The sequence below is a fragment of the Octodon degus genome, unplaced genomic scaffold (genome assembly GCF_000260255.1).
Source record: "Octodon degus isolate 3935 unplaced genomic scaffold, OctDeg1.0 scaffold00077, whole genome shotgun sequence".
Lineage (NCBI taxonomy): Eukaryota > Metazoa > Chordata > Mammalia > Rodentia > Octodontidae > Octodon > Octodon degus.
In genome coordinates this window covers 5043872-5065311 of record NW_004524653.1, presented here as the reverse complement: position 1 = coordinate 5065311, position 21440 = coordinate 5043872, and the positions used below count along the sequence as shown (strand labels likewise).

At 48.0% G+C, this 21440-nt stretch overlaps 1 protein-coding gene across 1 annotated transcript in view; it reads left to right on the top strand.

Annotated features, from left to right (window-relative positions):
- Window positions 1-13149: 13149 nt before the first annotated feature.
- The window catches only part of Tshz2 (teashirt zinc finger homeobox 2), a 272987-nt gene continuing 264696 nt past the window's right edge, over window positions 13150-21440 (top strand). The window contains exon 1 of the mRNA XM_023720779.1: window positions 13150-14083. Within this exon, the coding sequence (XP_023576547.1) occupies window positions 14044-14083 (40 nt within the window). The 5' untranslated portion in view covers window positions 13150-14043. The remainder of the gene's footprint in view (window positions 14084-21440) is intronic.

Here is a 21440-nt window from a genome sequence, read left to right as displayed (position 1 = left end):
AACTGTTGAATGGATGAATAAATGAGTGAGCAAATGTCCAGAGAATACAGCCACATGTGTAGAAGAGGCAAGGCCTTTGAGATCAGCCAGCTTAATTCAGAGCACTCGCACTGAGATCCAGGCTCTAGAGAGACAACCTATACCTCTGTCCTGCCCCATGGCCATCACCCATCAGCCAGCTTCTGTCATTGTCCACAGCACCAACTGTTTGCCATAATTTATCGCTTTTCTTCAAGCCCCTGAATATTTACACTTTTTCATGTGCTCTCTGCCTATACATTTAGATTCCCATTCTTTGCATTTACAACTAAATCAAGGAATCAATGACCTGCTTTGGGACTGCCGTGATCACACACGGCAAAAGATTTTCAGCTTTTGTCCTAGCTCTGTCCTTATGTCCTTTGCCACCTTTCATAGCTTCCTCCACATAGTTCTAGGCAGTTTCTCTCCTATAGTCCCAAAGTGTCCATTGGGAACCAAAACATATCCCAGCTTTTAGATCAAGGGCAGCTTGCTGTGATGGTCCCCTGGGCTGACTCACTAAAGTACCTCCCTTGAGCAACACTGAATAGATCCAGAGCCTTCTGATGCCCAAACAGGCTGAGCACTGAGAGCTCTCCGTGGTCAGGAACCAAGGAAATAGTGCACCTCTCAGGCACAGATGGTAGCCAGGTGCAGCTTGCCCAGCTGGGCTTCATCTTGGAACTTTTAATGAGTCTTGCAGCTGGCCCTGGGTCACAGCTCTTGCAAATCCTCTACTTCGGCAGGATTGCTGAGCTCATGCATGGCAGAGTAGGGGTGATTTAAGGACTCGATGGTCCTTCTGCAAATGTCCCTGAAAACCTCCCCTTGCAAGGTATCACCAATTGTTTTGTGCTGCAAAAATCCTCGTGGAACAGGGCATTTCATGAGGACAAGCAGATATCTGAGCTACTACTGCACTTTGTGAAGGCAACAACCACCCCTTAATGCTAAAGTTTGACTTCAGAAAATTTGAAGAAATACAGATATTTGAAAAGTACATTTCTAAGTCAAGCTTATAATTTTGAAAACTGGTCCTCTCGCTTACTCGCTGTGTAAGCTTGCATAAGTGACTGGAATTGTTGATTCTTTAGCATGGCCTTGAGGTCAGCAGTAATGGCACGTGAGGACTTGTTAGAATGGAAATCTTGGGGCCCCAGCTGAGACCTAACTAGTCAAAAATTTTGAGAAGGAACCCAGCACCCTGTGCACTCAGTTCGGAAACCCCTGACAAGCCCTCCAATCTGAGCTTCTTTGTGTAGCACACACAGCAATACCTTGCTCCATGAGGTCGTTGTATGGATTAGACTCAGTAGATCTGGTACGTCAGGCACTTAGCACGGCATTGGGCACTTCGTCTGTGTTCAATCTGTGATGGCTGCAGTTAATGTTGTTGTTATTATTGGATTTCTTTTCTAGGTGCCCCACGAATCAGCTCAGGAGTTGGCAGGCCTACCTGTGAAACTAAAGAGGAAGAATATTTTAATGTGAATCAGTGTAACAATAGCTAATTTATTGAGCTCCACCCCTGGGCCAGGCGGCTAATCTTTTCACAAACATTGCCTTCGATGCTCATGCTTGTTAGACAAAAACGTTAAGAGTATGCGTGCCGCCCCCTTTTCACAGCTGAGAAAATGCATCTGAAGAACTTAAGTAAGTGGTCCGTGACAGCACAGCGGGTCAGAAAGCCTGCAGCCGGTGAGCAGTGAGTTGCCCCCTACCACCCCGAGTGGTCTACAGAAGGGGCTGTGGAGGGGACCCTCTTTGCAGTCACAGAACGAGTTTGAAGATCTCAGTGAGAGGCCGGAGATGTGGCTCAGGGGTAAAGCGTTTGCGTGGTATGCACAAAGCCCTGTGCTTAATTCTTGGCCCTGAAAAACCAACAACAACAACAAAAAATGTAGTATAAAATAAAAATTCATTGACGTCACACATTCACTGCGATACACACACCGACACAACGGCTGTAATTACAGAAGATTCAAGATCAAGATTTGCTTGAAATGATTTCCTCTTGACCATCTCAGAGTCAAAAGGACAGTGTAGCTGTCCTCCTAAAAGGCTTACATGGCTCCCGATTTGTGCCAAGTCTGGGGCGGGCCGCTCAACATATGGAACCAGACTTGCTCTCGCTGGCAGAGATTTGTGGTCCTTCTCACCTGAGCCCAGTGGAGGAGACACAGTCAGCTAATTAGCCCAGAGTGTCAACTGCAAAGGAAAGAAAAACATCGTCTTCTTCGCCCAAAGAAGGTAAATCTTTGGGTGCAAATTAAAAGGAGGAAATGTGGCCTGTAATTACTGTTAAGTGCATGGAAGGAGTTGTACTTCCTAATACGGGCCTTTGGCCCTGAGAAATGCCAAACCTATGCCATTTTTCAACACCACACAAAATTCTGGCACATAAAATACCAACGACATCCTATAAAACGATTTTTTTTAAAACAGGTAAAATAATATGTATATCAAACGAATTTCTAGATGAGCTGCTGTGTTTGGGAAATGAACGTATTTAAGTCATCCAAATTATTTTGCAGTGTTAACTATATGTTTATTCAGTGCAAAGTGCTTATTTTATCCTAGAGAATGTTTAAGGGAACAAAACCCAGCGGTTTCCTTATTTAAGGCAGACCAGGAACTTCGTCTTTCGTTGGAGAGCGTCTGCCTGCATCTCGGAGGCTGGTCCCAGAGGCAGCACGTGATGTGCGAGTGTACTGCAGCAAGTGTCCCAGGGTCTCCGAGACGACAGCATCCGCACGAGTGCCACTGAGTCGACACTAGTTTTGGCTTCTGCCTTTGATTTTATTTTCTCCCCTCTGCCTCGCCCCACCCCAGCTGCTTCTTGAAAGGCTTTCTGTTCCGTCAGCCATAATGACATCTGCTGGCGGACACAGGAAGTCATAAATCTGTAGACTCCCTCTCAACCAAACCTCGTTAATGCTGCCATTTATCACGGGGTCGGGACGCCCATCTCTGGAGGGCTGGGAGCAGGGTCCATTTTCTCCCCTCGGCCGGTCCCAAGAGAGCCACCATCTTCGCAGCAGCTGCTTTTCCATCTCGAGTTTGCAGACCTGAAAGTCGGGCCCGGGCACAGTCCGCCCAGAGCTCGCAGCTTTTGGAAACAAGCAGCAGCGGCGGGCAGCGTTAGGCTTCCTTGATGCCCAGGACAGAAGCAGGGACGCCCGACCAGGATCTGTGGTCCTGCCAGCTGCTGCAAAGGGAGCGAAGGGTTTCCTCCCTCCATCTCCCCTGTTTCGTCTTGCTTTGGGGCAATACTTACAGAAGGGGAGTTGAAAGAGGATTACTAAACTTTGGTTCTGAACAAATGTAGGTCATGCTTCCATTACATTGGTGAGAAGTCTCTTGTAGCCCAAGTTCTAACTTGAGTTCTTTACCTACCAGGGTGCATTCTCATTTTGGCTGCTCAAGGTGGGGTCCCTGGGTCAGTTGCCTCAGCCTCCTTTAACCTCAGAGCTGGTTAGAAAGGTACACACACACACACACACACACACACACACGCTTCCTGTGTGTAGCAAGATCTCTGCCTTTGTGTTCCACACCCGCATTCTCGCACGGCTCTCTTGGCAACTGGACCTAATGGCTCTGCCCTGTACACTATAGGACATTTGGCTTTCTTCCAAGATACAACAACCACAAAGTTCTACCCACTGGACGCCAGTGACTCCTGGGGTATGACCACCCCTCTCCAGACATTCTCAGGTGGTCCCTGAGGGAAGGAAGGCAGCATCTCCCTGTTAGGATCCCAGAAATGCAGACCAGTAGCTTCAGGGTTACCTAGAAGATTGTTAGACATGTGCATTCTCACCAGGTTTGGTGGGCCTGCCTGTACACCCAGCCTCTGAGAAGGGGAGGCAAGAGCAACCCAAGTTCAAAACCAGCCTGAAAAACATACTGAGAACCTGACTCAAAATTTAAAAGGAGCTAAAGATGTATCTCAGTGAGAAAGGTCCTGGGTTCAATTCCCGGTACCGCCAAAACACCCAAACAAATAAATACACATTCTCAGACCTCTTAGCTACCCCACTGCCAGAGATCTGCCAAATCAGGCTCCAGAGGTAGGGCTCAGGAATCTGCTGAGCTCTCTGGGAGATATCGCGCTGGCATAAGACTCTCCAAAGCCAAAGTGTGAGCAGGACGAGGCATTCGGTGACCCAGAAGTCACGGGAGCACAATATAGGTCAGAGGCTTCAGTGCACGGGGACTAAGTGCACACAGCCAGCACTACACTAGGAAGATCTGAATCCACACCTTCCCATTCACAGTCTCTAACTTCGGAGAAGTTACCTAACTTGCATACGCCTCAGTTTCCCTAAGGGCACAAGAGACAACCGAAGCATCGCACCTCACCAGATTGTTTAAGGTTGAGTACCATTCAGCCTCCGAGTGCCTACAACAGTGGTGCCGTCATCTGCCTCTCCTGCCCTTGGTTGAGACCTGTAAGAGCCAGGCAGATGTAGGGTTCCCCGTCGCGCCCCCTGCAGGCAGACAGAAGCCCCTGCAGGCCTGGCATGCAGCAGGTGCTGGGCAGGCACGACGGGCTAGTGGAGCGTTGCTGGGCACTTCTCTAAGCTCATGTCCTTGCATCTGTAGGCGCCTAAGCTAATGCGAGTTTAGCGCTTACTAGGGATTAGACTGGGCTCAGATCTGTTTGGGGTTTTGTTTGTTTGTTTGTTTGTTTGTTTTGTCTTGTTTTTGTTTTGTTGGTTTTTTTGTTTTGTTTTGTATTTTTGTATTTTAGAGAAGGCTCTACTGGGTGTTCAGGGTCTCACTACTAGATCGGACTCATAGTGATCCACCGTTTACAGCCTCCCAAGAGCTAGGATTATAGGCACATGCCACCACACCCAGTCTCAATTGCTGTCTCAGCGTGCTGCGGGGGTGGGGCCAGCAAAGCAGGCCCAGGGATTGAACCCCCAGCCCCTGCCCCTGCTTGCAGGCGCTTTAATTCACTGAGCTATTTGGCTGGCTGGGCCTCAGATCTGAAAGCACTTCACAAACAACAGTCCAAAAAAGGCTAATAATGTGGACGTGCTTCCAGGGATCACACTGCTCTGGTGTGCTAAGTGTTTTATATTAGCTCACAGCATTCTTTCTACAACCTTAATTGGGTCTGTGATGTCATCCCCATTTCACAGATTAGAAAACCAAGGACTAAAAAAAAAAAAAAGAAAAGAAAACCAAGGACTAAAGAGGTCAGCAAATGTGACCAAGCCAGAAAATACTTTTCTAAATGCTGGACTCTCTGATTCCAAACTCACCCTTACCTTTCTTCCTTGATGCCTACACATGGTGATCACCTCCTAGGACTTCTGGGACAACCCTAATTTTCTAATTGTGTCTCACCTTTTGTTTAAGAACATACTCGTACATGTCTGAACATGTGCCTGATCTTGCTCACAAGCTCCAGCTGTGACAATAATGAGAACTTGGCCCTACTAGGGACCCGGAAAGGAGGAAGAAAAGAGGCCCCGTGTCCACAAATGACCACACATGGGGACAGAGGGGGCTGACACACACAGGAGGACAAAGGACTCAGAAGCCCAACTTAAGCACAGCCTCATAAACCGGAGAGAAGCCACCAATGGTTCCCGGAGCTGGGCTGCAGGGCTCGCTGCACCGGGTCTGCCAAGGAGGCCGGGCGCTCCGATCCAGAACACATCTCCGTGCGCCACTGAGGAAGGAAGTGTAGCGGCCACCCACATCACGGCCCCTTTGCCCGTAGAGAGGGTCAGGACCTGCGCTGGACCCCCTGTCGCCTTTGGAACGGAGCATGGCCAAGGCCGTCTCTCCTAACCCTCCGCTGCCAGACCCCCAGTCGGCTGCCTTCCATTCCTTAACTCTCTTTCCTACTCTGACTGGAGGTTTCGGCGTCATTTCCCAAACAAACTAGCGGCAAGCCGCAAGTGCATTTGAGCCCAGAGTCCCCGGATGTTTGTCACTGGGAAAACAAGGACAAGACACAGCTAGAAAGAAGGCTTGGCGCGTGCCCAGCCTCTCCAGCCGTTTAAGCCTGCGGCTCCTCGGTTTTCTTGGACAGTCCCACAACGGTTAAGGAGAAAAGACAAGCTGTATTGTTGGGCGCAAACAGCATTCAGACCCCGTCACTTTGACATAATCCCAGCAAGCAGTGGGAGAATCTCATGAAATTTTCAGGACAATAGGATGCTTAATGCCTAATCATAATAGATAAGACATGCTCTGGATAAGACAGAAAGGTGTTCTCAGAGTGAATCATATCATTCTCTATTTGCTTCTAAGAGTTGAGGGGCACCTTTGGGTACATGGTTCTAATGAGTCCAGGGAGTAGAGCTTGATGCACAGTCGAGGTGGCATAAAATATACCAGCACCCAGGACTTGAAGGGTGCCCAGGCTGTCCCGGTCCTTACTTTCACTTAATGTCTTCCTGCTGTTAATGAAGTTGAGCAATAGATTACTGGGCTGGAGACTCGGTCTGGAATCTTCAGCAGCAGCAAAACACTGTCACCAGCCATAAGCGGCCAACTTCCAGGGAGAAATGTGATGCATGTTAGATCTCACAGCTCCCTGTCCTCAACCTGCGCACTCAGCAGTCCTCCTGTTTAAAATATACATAGTACTTAATTGCGGTTGCAAAATCCTACACCTAGCCCGATCACAATCGTTTGTCCAACGAGACCCTGATAACTTGCAGAGGATTTATTCCTAGAAGCAAGCTGGCCAATGCCTCAAGCATCGACAAAACCTTATTGTCGTCAACCTTGGCTGCTTTTAGAAAACACATTTCCACTCAATAGACTAAGACATAGTTTTTCCTGGGTTGGAGAGTAAACTCTCTCTAATGGCTGAGGCGATTTCAGGAAATATATGAATGAATGACCCCTTGTCAACAGCTGAAAGGATAACATTCAACCTCGATGTGAGGATAGAGCTGCTCTGGTCGAATCCAGCCAGCGCTTCGCCTCGCACCGAGTCCGCTTTCCTCTCTGCTTGCGCTCCTGAGCCTGAGCTGCAGCCACTCGCTGTCTCCTTCCGCAGAGGTCGGGCTATCCCTTCCAATTTCCGGCCCTGCTTCCTGGTTGGCAGCTTCTAGATCTGTTTGCATACCGCCTTCTCGGAGATCCTTTTTCTGTCCCTAACTCTCCAGTGGGCTGCGTTCCGCCACCCCTCACCCACCATCCCATCAGCCCTCTGGATTTGTTTTCTGACATTCTTCCAGTACTGGGATCGCCCTTGCCCGCTCCCTGACAGCGCAAGGCCACACTAGGTGTCACACTATGGGACATCACGGAGATTGCGACCCGGAAGCTTGCACAGAATACCATGAGGACAGACATCTCAAACGACTTCAGTGGCCTCAGAGAAAGGCAATGAATTATATCCTGAAGGCAAAATTGTAACGTACCCTGGCTTTCAAACATAGCCACACACAAAATCCCTCAGGAGCTTTAAAAAATCCTGATGGCTGGATCCCACCTCCACAGCCTGATGTAATGCCTCTGGTGCGGGATGCAGCCCTGGAGACTTTGCGAGCCACTCGGTTGATTAGAATATGCAGCAAAGTTTGAACATGCCACCTTTTCTTCTTGAGGTGTTGTGCACATGTGCTAAAGTGCACAAATAGGAATTGTGCAATGAATTAACTTTCAGACTGAATGCACGGAGGTGACCAGAACCCTGAGCAGGAACAATCCCAGCCCCTCAGAAGCCACCTCGGCCCACTTTCCCGACACCCAAGCATCAATGGGTTCTCCTTGCTAGCACCCTTCCACATGTGGGGTCATGCTCCACCTTGAGTCTCTGTGCTGTATGTAAAAGAATATGATTTAGAGAAGGGTGAATCCCATGCGATCAACCGGGGTCGGGGGGGGGGCCTTCCCGGAAGAGGTGGTATTTACGAGAATGTGAAGGAAACAGTAGACTAGCAGAAGTGGTAAAAAGGCAGAGAAGTTGGTGACAGCATCACTCAGAAAAATGGAGAATAGGCAACAGAGCAGTAGACCTGTATCTAACAGGGTATGTGGGCCTGAGGTGCTCTGAACGTACATCCTTGCAAATATGCCTGCCTTGGTATTCAGTGAGCGCACAGCTTTTTCTTGAACTCTAATAGCCCACTGAGCTTGGGAATACAAAGATGAATCAAGCTTAGCATTCAATTAGAGGAGATAAATAATAAACAGGAAAGTACACAGAAAAGATGCTCACAGAGAGATAGGGCGGGCACCAGAGGGGACTTTTGAGCTTAGAGACAGATTGAGAAGAAGAATCTTGGGGTACAAACCTCATCGCAGAGGCAGGACCGGAAGTGGTTGAGGAAGCCTGCTGCTGCAGAAGCTCCAGGGCAGCCTGCTATCCTGGAAGAGCCCTGCCTACAGTAGAAGCTCAGCAAATATCTGCTTCCAACACGTTAGCTTGGAGTCCAGGGGTGAGAGAGCAACAGTACAGCAACTGAAATGATTAGTGTAGTAAATGGGAGATTCACCAGCATGTGGGGACCCAAGAAGCCCTTTCAGCTGGCCCTTCTAAGGAAACCCGCAATTGGATTTGCTTGTGTTCCTTGTGTGCAGTAAAACTCCCCAGACTTGACTCTCTGAAAGTCAACTCTCAGATGTCTCTATGAAAACCCAACTTTTGTGTAGGGAAGGCTTTCACTCCTGGTGTCTCGTCAGCACCACCTGGCAACCATAGAATTTTCAGGTTTTCTGGCCCCACCCTGGGATTTAATTCAGTAAGTCTGGGGTGAGGCTTGGGTTTCTTTAACTTACAAAGGAGAACAATAATAATAACCTTCCCCAGGAGATTCTGCTCCTCTGCTGGTGTGGGAACAGCTCTTCCAGGACATGTGGTTGAGTCATGCCAATCACTTCATGCCCGTACACAGCCCAGGATTCGAGGGTAGGATCCCCAGAACCTAAGTCGCTTAAGACTGTGATATAGCATTGCTGTAAGGGGTCGGTTCTTGGGAGAAGCTTCCCAAGGAGCTGGTGCCTGCGGTAGAGCACAGTACTTCTGGCCAATTCTAGTCATGAATGTAGCAGTTTCTCACGTTCTGCTCACAGTTCCATGCCCACCTGCACCCCAGGTGCGTCTGAGTATCAGCCTCTTTCTTGGCCCCTCAATATATTTATTTTTTGAGGTTCAAAGAAATGTGTTTAAACTTCAGATTGCTGCCACAAACAGAGCAAAGTGTTTTGCACTAGAATAGAAGGTAGCCCCAAAGTGAACTCAATGCAAACAACTACTTCATGAGAGTTCAGCTAGACACACCTGCTCCACCCCGAGCGTCTGAGTCTGAGATCTTTGAGCTCTCCATTAAGAATACAAGTTGGCAGGTGTTATGTATAGAAAGGATGCCCAACCGTAAATGGAGCGTTTCTCAAGTGAAAAGGTAATTGAAAGGGAGTAACTTTCTCACTGCGTGACTCAGAGGCATTTACTATCATATCTACACCACCCAAAAGCCTCTGAGTATCGGCCTCTGTGATGCATCCCACCAGTGTAGCCCTATTATGGTTTGTGCCCCCTGGAAGCCCCATGCAGTTATGGGGCAGACTTCTTGAGTTTGTGATTAACTCATGATCCAGTGGTGGGATTTTTGGCAGATGCCCCAAATGCCACATAAGGGAGACAGACTTGCTCTCTGTTTCTGTTGTTGCTGCTACTCCTCCATTTTGCTCTTGCTATTTTGCTGTCTTCCACCACCATGAACTGCGGTCCCCTGCCATGTACCACTCTGCCTTGGAGCCAGCTGAGTATGGCCTGAAACCTCCACAAACTGGGAGCTAAATAAATCTTTCCTCCCTTAATTTCGGGCGTCTGATATTTTGTCCCAGCAGTGAGAGAAAAGTAACTAAGACAAGCTGTAATCATCATTGTTGATAAATAAACTAATTGTTCTTCTTTAGTAGCAATCAGGAAAAATACAAATTACTACAAGAACATTCCAGAAGTGTGGGCTCAAGGACATGTAGGTAGCCAGCCAAAAGATAGCCATTGAAGAGTGACCAGGACACACTCATCATATCACCAGCTAGAAGGGCCAGGAGGGAGTGGAGGCAAAATTCTGAGAACATTCGAGAGAAACTGCGAGAAATTCTGCAGCTCAGAAGCAAGTACTATTTTTCTCCGTTCTTCTCCCCAAGACTACATCTAGCTGCCAAATTGCCACTTCCTTTGTCCCCAGCATTTGGATGTCATCATGATAGAAACAGTTGGAGGACGGGACCCTGACTTGTGCCTTGCAGCATGGCCCATGCTCGGAGCAATGCCTGCTGCACATGAGCCGCACAGTGGGTGTTGGTCAAGGATTGGCCTAAGTATAAGGCAAACATCAGCTCTGTGGGCTTGGCGCTTCTAGAGAACACGCAAATTCATGCGGAGCTCCCTGAGGCCCCCATCTGCCTTCTGTTCCAGCCTTACATCTATGCCCTGGACCCTACAACTTTGTGGTTTCTTATCTGCAAGACTGAGGTTTTGCATAATGGGCTACAGTCCCTAGCACAGTGCTCCGTAAAGATTTACTGGGTAATCAGAATGTATAATCTTTAGCTGACATTGTCAGCGGTGAAATGGGATTTTCACTGCCTCTGTTGTTAAAGGACTAGGCTGGGATTAGGTGGTGTTAATTGTGGGCGGAGACCATTTGAGGATGGGTGACTTCCAACCTGTACTATACCTCTGAGGTGGGAAGCACATGGTGATGTGAAAAGTGATTAAACAGCACTTTGTAAATGGTGACAATGACACATGGCAGCTGACAAGGAGAATGGAGAAAGTTGAGTTTTCTACAGCCCAGAACTGTTACAAAAGATAACTGTGGACGGAGTCATTCCTGGTCATTGCCCAGGAGGGAGGGCAAAGGTTTCAGGTGGGTGAGATATGCCTAGGAGGTGTCCCAGGCCACACCAGGAAGGTCTCAGTTTCCATGGGGACTCGAATGGAAGAATAAGGCGAAGGATGAGTGAAAGTACATTCTGGCACTCACAACAACGACATCACCCATCGAGGCTCTAAACTATAAGAACATCTAAGCCCACCTTAGTGTTGTAGCTAGCAGGACTGGGTTTGTCTGATGCCCTGAGAAGCAAGGTCTTTTTTGCTGACTGCCTCAGACTGCGAAAATAAGAGAGTTACTTACGGGGCTTGGGGTTGCTTGTTCAAAATGCAGATTTCTGGTCTATTCCTTAGAATTTCTGATATAGAAAGTCTAAGACATTGGCACTTAGTCAAGGGCAATTTTGCTAGAGGACACTGAGCAATGTGTGGTGATAATGTTTATTGCCGCAACTTCCGGTGGACAGGTGTTACATCTAGGAGGTAGGGCTGTGACACCTCCTCCTTCATATAGGACTGCCCTTTCCAACAATGAGGTAAGAGGTATCTGGCCAGGAATGTTCACAGTGCTGAGGTTAGAGGCCCTTGTTCCAAGGTAAGGACCAGCCAGCCATGTGCATCTTAAGAGGGGCTGGGGAAGTGTGGTGGTTAGTGCAGAAAGCAGATGCTTCTAAGGTGCCTGTCTTTGTAAGGTCAGGGAATCTGCAGCAGAGTTGTTTTTCGGCCTAACCCCTTCTCCACATTTACAAGTCAGTTTCTTTGTTTGTTTGGGGTTTTTTGGTTTGGTTTGGTTTGGTTTGGTTTTTTTCCCAGTACCAGGGATTGAACTCAGGACCCTGCACTTGCCAAGCAGGCACTTATTCTACTGAGCTATCTCCCCAGCCCTAGAAGTCAGTTTTGACTCAAGTTTCCACAAGAAATCTCACCTGACCCCAACCCTTCTGCCCTCCGAGTCCAGGTTCACCGTGGCCCAAAGTGCGCCTCCTCTTTGCCTCTGTCCCTTGCTTCTTAGTCTTTGTCGCTCCCACTGGAAGCAGAGCTCCATAAGGGAAGGGCCCAGGTTCTACCCATTCTCAGATGGGTCCCCAACACCTGGAAAGGTACTGGGCCTGTAGTATCCCTCAGGGATGGAGGCCGGCTTTGGTCTGTGGGGTGGGTATCTTCCTCCAGTCCTAGCCCCGCCTGGCTTTCCCATCTCTGTGGAGCTTAATCACTCTGAAACTAGGACATACGTGCAGGCACCGAGTTCTCATGCATTGTACAAATGTTTGGGGCAGCCTGGCTATGAGTCTTTAGCTTTGTCATCATGGGAGGTAATTATAGAACCAAAAAGGTAAAAACCCTTCCTCCCAGCCCAGCTTTTACTCTAGAGGGGAACTCAGACAACTCACCAAATAGACAACTCCATACAACACGTGCCACACTAAGCCCAGTGGGAAGAAATAAAATGGAGAAATGGGATGGGGTGCATAGGAAACGAAAAATTGGGTGGGCCTTCCGGAGAGGGTGGCATTTAAGCCAAGACAAGACATGAGGGGCATCTGTCTGCTGTCCCCATTAGAATATGCATACCGAAGGGCCAGAACTTTACCTTTTTCTAGCTGTTGTGTCTCCTGAACAGGTACAGAGTAGGTGCTCAATAAACTGTTTAAAGAAAACAAAAACACTATACCCATTAGTCTATGGGAGCGCCCTCTGTAGAAGGCGACCCTAACCTTGGCTCATCAAGACAGTGGGCAGAAGAGGAGAAGGAAAGTTAAAGGGGGGCAGGTGAGCAGGACATTTTGGGGGATGCATGTAAGCCTGGAAGTATGGGAGATGCCCCTGGATAAGGTCCCCTCCTCCCTCCCTTGCCCCAAGCAAACCCAGGTGGCACCCTTCCCCATGTTGGCTTTATCATCCAAGTTTAACCGCAGCCTCTCGTGGCTGGCTTCCCACCCCTTCCCAGCTCCCCTCTGGCCTCCTCCCCGCCCCCATCCTCCTCCGGAGGGGTGTCCCGGGCCAGATGGGCACAGTCCCCATCAGCAGGGCAAGCCTCTCCCGGGCTCAGCAGGCCTGGGCGCTCTGCCCCAGTCCCTGTGCCCGGCGGGACACTGTCCCTTTAATAGACTCGCTCTGCCTGCCGCTCTGCGGCTGGGGAGTAAATTTCTCCCTGTCATCAGGTCGCGGGGAGAGGAGGAGGAGGAGGAGTTTGTTAATGTTCAGTTTGTTCAGCGGGATCGATGTTTGCTGGCATCGCCTCGCCCTGCCTTGTGTGTGTGAGAGCGAGTGTGAGTGTGTGTGTGTGTGTGTGTGTGAGTGTGTGTGTGAGTGAGTGTGTGTGAGTGTGTGTGTGAGTGTGTGTGTGCGCGCATGTGGGGGGTGTGAGTGTGGGAGAGGAGGCGAGAGAGTGCGTGCGTGTGTGTCTGCGTGTGTGTCTGCGTGTGAGTGAGTGAGTGAGTGAGTGAGTGAGTGGATTCCAGATTTTCTGTCTTTCCCAAACCCGCTCCTGTCCTCTCGCATATCACTCACGGACGGAGATCTGACAGCAGCCACAAACCCACCGCGAGTGGCCGTGATCGCTCCGCGCGCGGATCCGCCATCGAGCCGAGGAGGAGGAGGAGGAGGAGGAGGAGGAGGAGGAGGCGGCAGCGAGGAGGTGGAGGAGGCGCTGGAGGAGGAGGAGGGAAAGAGCCGAAGGAGGAAGAGGAAGAAAAAGAAGAAGCCCACTACCTTCCCGGGATTGCTTTTTTCTTCCTTAATCTTTCCGCGCGCGTGTGCGTGTGGCGCGTGTGCGCCGGTCGTCCTTCCCATCTGAACCCGGTCTTGGATGTTTAATAAAGAAATCAAGTGTCTCACCAGTCACCACAAAAAAAAAGCAAAACCAAATATATATATACATCCAAAAGCAAAAACAAAAACAGAGAGAGGAAAAAAAAAACCCAAAACAAACAAACAAACAAGGCAGAACCAACCTCCGCCGCGAGCCCGCCGCCGGCACCAGCCACCGCGTCTGCCGCCCGCCCGGAGCGGGGGTCTCGGGCCCGCGGTGGCCGAGTCGCAGGGGGGATCGCCGGGGGGACAGAGGCCGAGTGACGTCCTGGGAGCCGCCGGGCGAGACACGGAGGAGACCCGGAGAGGCGAGAGAGACAGCGGGCCCCGCGCGCGGCTCGGGGCTGGGGCGCCAGAAGTCAGACTGGAGCGAAAGTAGAGCGATGCCCAGAAGGAAGCAGCAGGCACCCAGGCGGGCAGCAGGTAAGAGACGCGGCTCGCCCGCTCGCTCGCTCGCTCCTCGCTCGCTCGTCCGGGCTGCCCGGCGGCGCCCTGCGCCCTGCGCCCTGCGCGAGCTCCTCGCACGCCCTCTTGCCCCGGGGTGCCCCGGGACGCCACCCCCTTCAGCTTTCGGGAGACTTCGCTCCAGGCACCCCTCTAATAACTCCATCCCCTCTCGCCCTGCCAGCTCTCCCACATCCTCTGGTTTCCAGGCTCTGGCTGGGTGGGGGGGAGCTACCCACCAAGCCTTCCCTCCTTAAACTTTTTTTCCTCCACCCTCTACCCCACCCCTAACTTTTCTCCTGGTCTCTTCTTGCCTCTGGAGCCAGAGTCCTACTGAGGATTTGGGGTGCGGGATAGGGAGACAGCCCCTCCACCGGCTTGGCCCTCCGCGTGGTCAGTGCCAGCAGCTCCTGGCCTCCAGGGACACAGTCTCCCCTCCCCGGGGCTTGGGGCACTGAAACGGGGCTGCAGGGCTGCTGGGCTGTAGGGCTGCCGGCGGGCTTTGGGGCCAGCAATGGGAGTTTAGCTTTGATGGCAACGTAGAGAAAGCACCCCAGGAAGGGGATGAACCAACCTTTGAATGTTTCTAAAAGGACTCATGCTTAGGCATCTATTCAATCTTCTGTCTTCTCTTTAGAAGGAAAGAGGAAGGAAGGAAGGAAGGAAGGAAGGAAGGAAGGAAGGAAGGAAGGAAGGAAGGAAGGAAGGAAGGAAGGAAGGAAAGAAAGAAAGAAAGAAAGAAAGAAAGAAAGAAAGAAAGAAAGATGCTCCTTTAGAAATTTAAGTACTTATGGATTTTTCTTTACCTAGAGTTACAAACTTCATGTGCAAATTGATGTGTGTGGTAGGACCTATCCCACCTGAGCTCTAACTTACCACCTGACCCCCACCAAAACAGGGACAGGTTAATGGATCCCTATAATAGCTCTTCCAAGGGATTTCTTCTTCTTCTTCTTCTTCTTTTTTTTCCTATTGGGTTGCTCAACTGCTTTTTTACTAGTATGCTGGGGTTTTGTTTCTCAGAAGTGTAACAGGAAAGTTCATTTTTTTTCCTGCCAGACCCACCCACTGCAAAAATCAGCTTTCCACTTGATTGCTAGTTTTGATTTGACATTTGATTGATCACCTGTCATCTCCCTGCCTTTGATCTATTCATTCTTGATATATATCAATAAATCACTCACCATGGTAACTCGAGTGCCAGTGACGCAAGCCTTGCCCTCTATATTCGGAGCCAGACATGCACAATTATTATCTTGTTTGGCTTTTCATGTGGGCGTTTTTATTTCTTTGTGTCCTTTTAGTTGAATCAGAGCTCTAGAAAAAAAAAAAAAAAGTTGGAGTTCTGTTGTCTTTCTGCTCTTTTCCTCTCTCGGGCTTTGCTTTCTCAGTTCAGGCAGCAAGAGTTCAGGCTGGACTTCCGCACTCCCGCCACTGCATTTTATTCTCTTCCAACTGGGAAACACAGAGAGAAGTTTGGTGGCATACTTCTGTAAACTTTGCTGTGTTACCCTTAGGAGAAATTCAAATTTAGTCACAAACCTGGGGAAAATTAGTGTTTGCATCTCCGTGGGCTGGACCACCATACTCATCTGCCGGCGTGACCCGATCCCAGCCCGCGTGGCAGTCCCTGTCCTTTGAAATATCTACGTTAGCTTCACTTCTGAGCAGGAAATTGCTTCTGTAACCATTTGTAGGTTGGTTAAGGTTGCATAAGGAAATGCCATTTATAAAGCTTAGACTGGTATATTCTGAAATTGTTTCCTTCAACATATTTAAAATAGTTTTACCACCTATGTATTTGTAACTCCCTGAAGCAGTGGAGTATTTCCTTTTTTTAACTCTAGCTACCTCTTTGAAAACAATACCTCCTTTATTTTTTCTCTTTTGAAACTTAGACAACTTTACAGTCTGACAGTGCTGAGAATGCGCAGTGACCCTCCAGACCCAGGAAGAGTAAGCCTGCCTCTTCTATCCCTGGCAGCATGAGTTTAAGTGTAGCTAGCTTATTTGAGATAACATCCTCATTGTTGTCCCTAAAGAGAACCCTGGGCTGCCATCCAGCAAGAAGTGATACTGCCCTGAAAATTATTATTTTTTTCTCCTTGTTGTTCCGGTAAAGGCCATCAACAACTAGGCAGTAATTTAAATTACCAGAATGACTGGACATGTCTCCTTTCGTGAGCTCATTACAAAAAGTGCTTCACTCAGAACTGAACTACTTTGATTATAATCATCCTGGGACCAATGAGGATCCAGGTGTATAGAATATAACACATTATTTAAATTAGATCCTTTCATTAAGCTGGTATCTATGGGTGTTGGCTCATCTGTTTATTGTAGTGTGTGTGTGTGTGTGTGTGTGTGTGTGTGTGTGTGTGTGTTAGAAACTTGTAACTGTAGTTTCAGTTTTCTGGCCTATTGTATACATAGTGTCTGTTTGTTTTCATGATTTATGTTTACTGGAAGAAGTGGAAATCTCTTTCAAGCCAAAATGGACTAATGCATTTGTAGATAGTGAAGCCATTCTAAGGATATTCATTTGCTCTCTTATTAATGAAGCAGACAGTTTTTCCTACAGTATTTTCCCCTCATCTGGGGTCATCAGCACCCTGCTCTGCTTCACCAGAGGTGGTTCCTCAGAGGCAAAGTTAGCCACTTCAGCATGCTGCAGCCAGCTAACATCCGGGAAAGGGGAAGCGGGGGATTCTGAGATTATGGCCATCCTAACTTTTATCACTGCTTAAAATTAAATGCAAGGCACAACTGTAAGTAATTACTTCAACGGACTGATGTTGAAAGCTTGATTTCTGGTTTGATTAATGAATAATGGAAGATAGAAGAAGCTTGCCTGTGAATCAGAGGCCTCCTGCAGCTCTCGCTCCCAGGAACTGGTCCGAGGCTATTAGATTCCTTTGCATTTTTTTGTTTCAAGTTCCCTGTTTCAAGGACTCAGTTACAAAACTTTGTAATGAAGTGGCTTTCTGAATAGGACCAACAGGATGAGATTGCAAGTGGTGGGGAATTTTAGTCTTGATCTATTACATTCCTCCCCCTGCAGGAGGAAGGGGTGCCAGGAAACAGCGGGGTCGGAACATTTCCCTCCGAAACGCTCTTCTCCCTGGCTTCCTGACTCTCTGCTGTTCCACCAGACTATTACTTAAAGCAAGAGGAAGAAAAAAAGTTTAGAAAGCAGCTTACAGTACCCCAGGGGTTTGCACTTGGGCATGTGCTTGGCTTGCTTCCTTGATATATTTTTCATTTGCCATTAAAATGCTTCCACTCTCACCTGAAAATACTGCAGGATTATGAACCAGCACACACCCCCCGATTCATTTAAGGACGATGGCAGGAAGGTAGGGTGAGACAGAGCGGTGCATTGATTTGTCTGCACATTGTAGGATGCAGAGTGTTTAATTTGTTTTTTCAACTGCAGACATAATCTAGTCCTTCTCTTCCCATCAGTCTGTACCTCAGGCACTGTCCACAAGCATATGTAGTCCATCTTTCATTTCACCACCCTCAACTATTGTATTTCTATGCATGCCAGCCAGGCACAAGATAACAGAAAATCTTTTGGGGATCCTGGATACGTGGCCATCTAAGCTGTCCATAAACCCTCCGATTTGGCCTCGGCTCCCCAGAGCAATGAGACGCTTCCTTCTTGCTGACTTTCCAAGCTTTCTGATGCTCCCGATCTGTGGAGAGCCTCTTGGAAGGAACAGCTCTCTCAATTTGTTTTGTTTATTTAATATGAGATGAATAATGCAGATTTTGTTTGCACGAATGTCCTTGTGTGGCAGTAAACATTAGACGATTAGCAATCATTACTTAAAAGTTGTAATTTGCACCTTAATAGCACAGGTTTATTTACATGGGAAACATAGTCAGCAGGGACAATACTGAACACTGCGACAGGGCGGAAATGACCTAGAAGACGTCCTGCTGCACCTCGCCGCCGCAAGGAGGACTCTGGATTAATGGATGAGGGTCTAGAAACCCCAAGAGCGGGACAGGGGCGGGCCTAGCTGCTCAAAGTGGAAGTTTACCTTTAATGTATTGGCAAGTGAGAAAAAGCGCTAAGAGAACAGGGACCAATGGCGCCGTCCTGCTGTCCACACTCCCTCACTCCCTCACTGTTTCTAAACATACTTCAGGAAGACAAGTTCAGGGCCTGCAAGATAGCTCGGCAGACTGAGCACCTGCTGTGGCAAGTACAGGGACCAGGGTTCGATCCCCAGTTCCACAGGCACTGATCCTGAAAATGGGAAGAACAGGCACCTAGAACTTACTCTGTCCACAAATCTAGGTTGCGTAGGCGGTCCTTTCTCTCCCCCTATCCTTTCTGAGTTTCTTCTGCCTCTCGCCTCACCCTTAAATACCCAGATTGGATGGGACATCTCAAAAGCCCATTTGTTTTAGGCATTTATTGATTTCATTTTCAATCTGCCATATCAGGACATAATGCATTAACCCTAATCAGCAGATTGCAAGTGACGGGGAGCTCTAGCAGAAACCAGGTAAGGTAAGCAAGAGGGACTCTGGGAAACTTCTCCACAGTGAGGGCTCTGAGGCCTGGGGAACTGGACAGCGGAGGCTGCTTCTAGGAAAGGGAGAAACACCCCTCAGAATTCTCCAGGGCATTTTCCCTACCATTTTATGTTTTCTTTTCTCGCCCAGTGACCTCGATTCCTATTGCTGCCCCTGGAAAATCCTCACACCAGCAAACACCTCCTAGGCATCTGCAGGGAGCTGCGCGGTTCTGCCAAGCTTACTCCCTCATGCCGCGGCCCAGAAGCATCTTGACTTTTGCCACATCCTCCAACAGAGGCTTATGCTTTCATTTTATCCCAGTTGAGCTCTCCCGCACTTGAGGGGCTCTCCCAGACTGGCTAATCCCTGGGTGGGTCTACTTCTCTTCCCAGTGACTTGGGAATCTTGCTCTTGACTGAGCAGTTATAAAGGGGCCTGAGCTTGGCAGTATTTAAGGCCAAAGCAACAATGTACCTCTGCTCATCACTGTCCCCGAGCTTAGGAAAATCAGCGCAGGGTAAGATCTAGGCCGTGTGTTCCTGTGTGTGACACCTCTGCAATTAGCTGCTGAGTTAAATGCCCCAAAGGAGGCTCGCTCTCCAGCGTATTTGCACCAGGCACTTTCTGTAGCAGGGTCCTGGTTTGGGAGGACTCAGGCTCCATTGCAAACGCAATGCCTGCGTCCACCCAGGTCCCTTTGAAAAAACACAGACCTGCCTAACACATTCTATATTAAGGCCAGGCATACACAGAGTATCATTTTCATTTGATGCGAAGTAGTTGGAAATACATTAAACTAACAGAGAATGTCTGGCATCGCTTCCCTGAAGCAGTGCTTTTTCATTACATATTTAATTACAATCAAATTGAACGACTTTTAGAAAAAAATCACAGTGGAATTAAAGGAAGCTCGGCACACAAATAATTTTATTGCTTTGCAAGTTGAGAAGACTGTTATATTATTTCTTTGTAAGAAATTTATTTTAATTTTCTAATGTTGTGATAAATACTGAATGTCTTTTACTGTAGTCTGTAATCAAGGAGAGCTCGGATCCTACCTTCATGTACTCTGCTCAGGCTAGAGAAGAATTTTATGTCTATTTTCAGTAATCTGTAACAGTTTATACTGTGCTTTTAAAAAATGTTTAAGCTTCACAGGTTCCATTTAAAGTTAGAAATTCTTGTGGCCATTGGCAAGTAGTTCTTCGATTATAGAGGCCCTTAGTTATCCTGTGAATGTAAGAAATCACCCTATGTAGGGTGCTTTTTTGATTATTGGAATATTGCAAGAAAGAAAGAAAAGTACTGTATATTCATGAATTTCTGAAATATAACATTATTTGTACTGGACTTAGCTCTCTCTCTCTCTCTGTGTCTCTGTCTCTCTCGCTTTCTGTCTCTCTGTCTCTGTCTCTCTCTGTGTATCTCTCTCTCTCTCTCTCTCTCTCTCTCTCTCTCTCTCTCTCCCTACACACACACACACACACACACACACACACACATACACAAACGCACCCACATTTCTGACCTTTCAGTCTGTTTTAGGAACTTTTTTTCAAACATATAAGAGTAGCATTTAAAACAGATTTTAAGGAACACCAGGCCTTGGAAACAATAATAAAAACTAGAGACTTCAGAGTCCAACTGTCCACTGCTACGAACTGCAGACTTAGGGAAAAGCATCTCTGCCAACACCCAGTTCTGGCTCTAACTCGTGCGCGCAAGGGGAGTGTCTCCAACATGTGGCTGTGTTCCTGCTGCTCATTTTGTCTGAGGATTCATTGCAAGAAAGGCAGAAAAGACTCAGGTCTTTTTCTGAAGATGTTATTACATACATACACGGACACACAGAAAAGAATGTTGAGATGCAAGTGGGAATTGCTGATGCATTGGTTCCCTGTGCAAACTCCATCGATGAAATGATTAAATGTTTGGGGGATATTTGAAAGTCATTAAAATGACCATTTGGAATTTCCAGTTGTTTCTTCCTTCTCTCAATCTTGCACATTCCCTCCCTATCACAAAGATATCCCCCGGGGATCCTCAGTACCACCAATGCCAAAACCAATGCCTGAGATTATTTGGAATTTTAGAAATTAAAATCCAAGAGGCACAGTTAGATAATCCTGTTATTAATATATCGGTATTATTTAGCTATGCTTCACAACAGGGAAAGGCACAATGAGAAAGTTTTAGAGACAATGAGCTTAGAGAAATTACATAGGAAGAAAAAAAAGAAACCTGGATCATTTTTGAAAGCATTTGTCTTGAATTTGGCTCGTCTAAATGTGAGTTCTCTTTCCACCTGTCTCATTTTAGAAACACTCTCAGTATCCCTAAAGTACCTAGTGCCCCAACCTAAAACAGGGTCTGCTAAGCTCTCTTTGGCTCCCCAAAACGGAGGGTGCTATCAGACACAGCCTTGTCTTATTTTTTTTTTACATAACTTTTTCTAAGCAAATGTGAGCATGCTGGGCAGTAGGAATCCAGGAAGGAGGCTGGACAGGGAGCGAGCTCAGGGTTCAAGATTGCAAACTTCACCTCACCAAGATGAGAGGACAATAGCATTTCATTTTAACTACACATCTTCTCTTGGCAGGCGACAAGCAGTGAAGCAGGGAAGATTTTTAAAGGAGATTTTTAGCTCTTTGCTTCTTTCTCTCTGAAGACTGACTCAACTGAAAAGCTATAGTGTCCATTGATGCTCAAGGAAGAGCTGTGTGTCACCATCTAGGTGCTGGGAAGGACGGCTTTAACTGTACAAAAATTAAGATCCCCGAGTTTAATTATTTAAGTGCTTTTA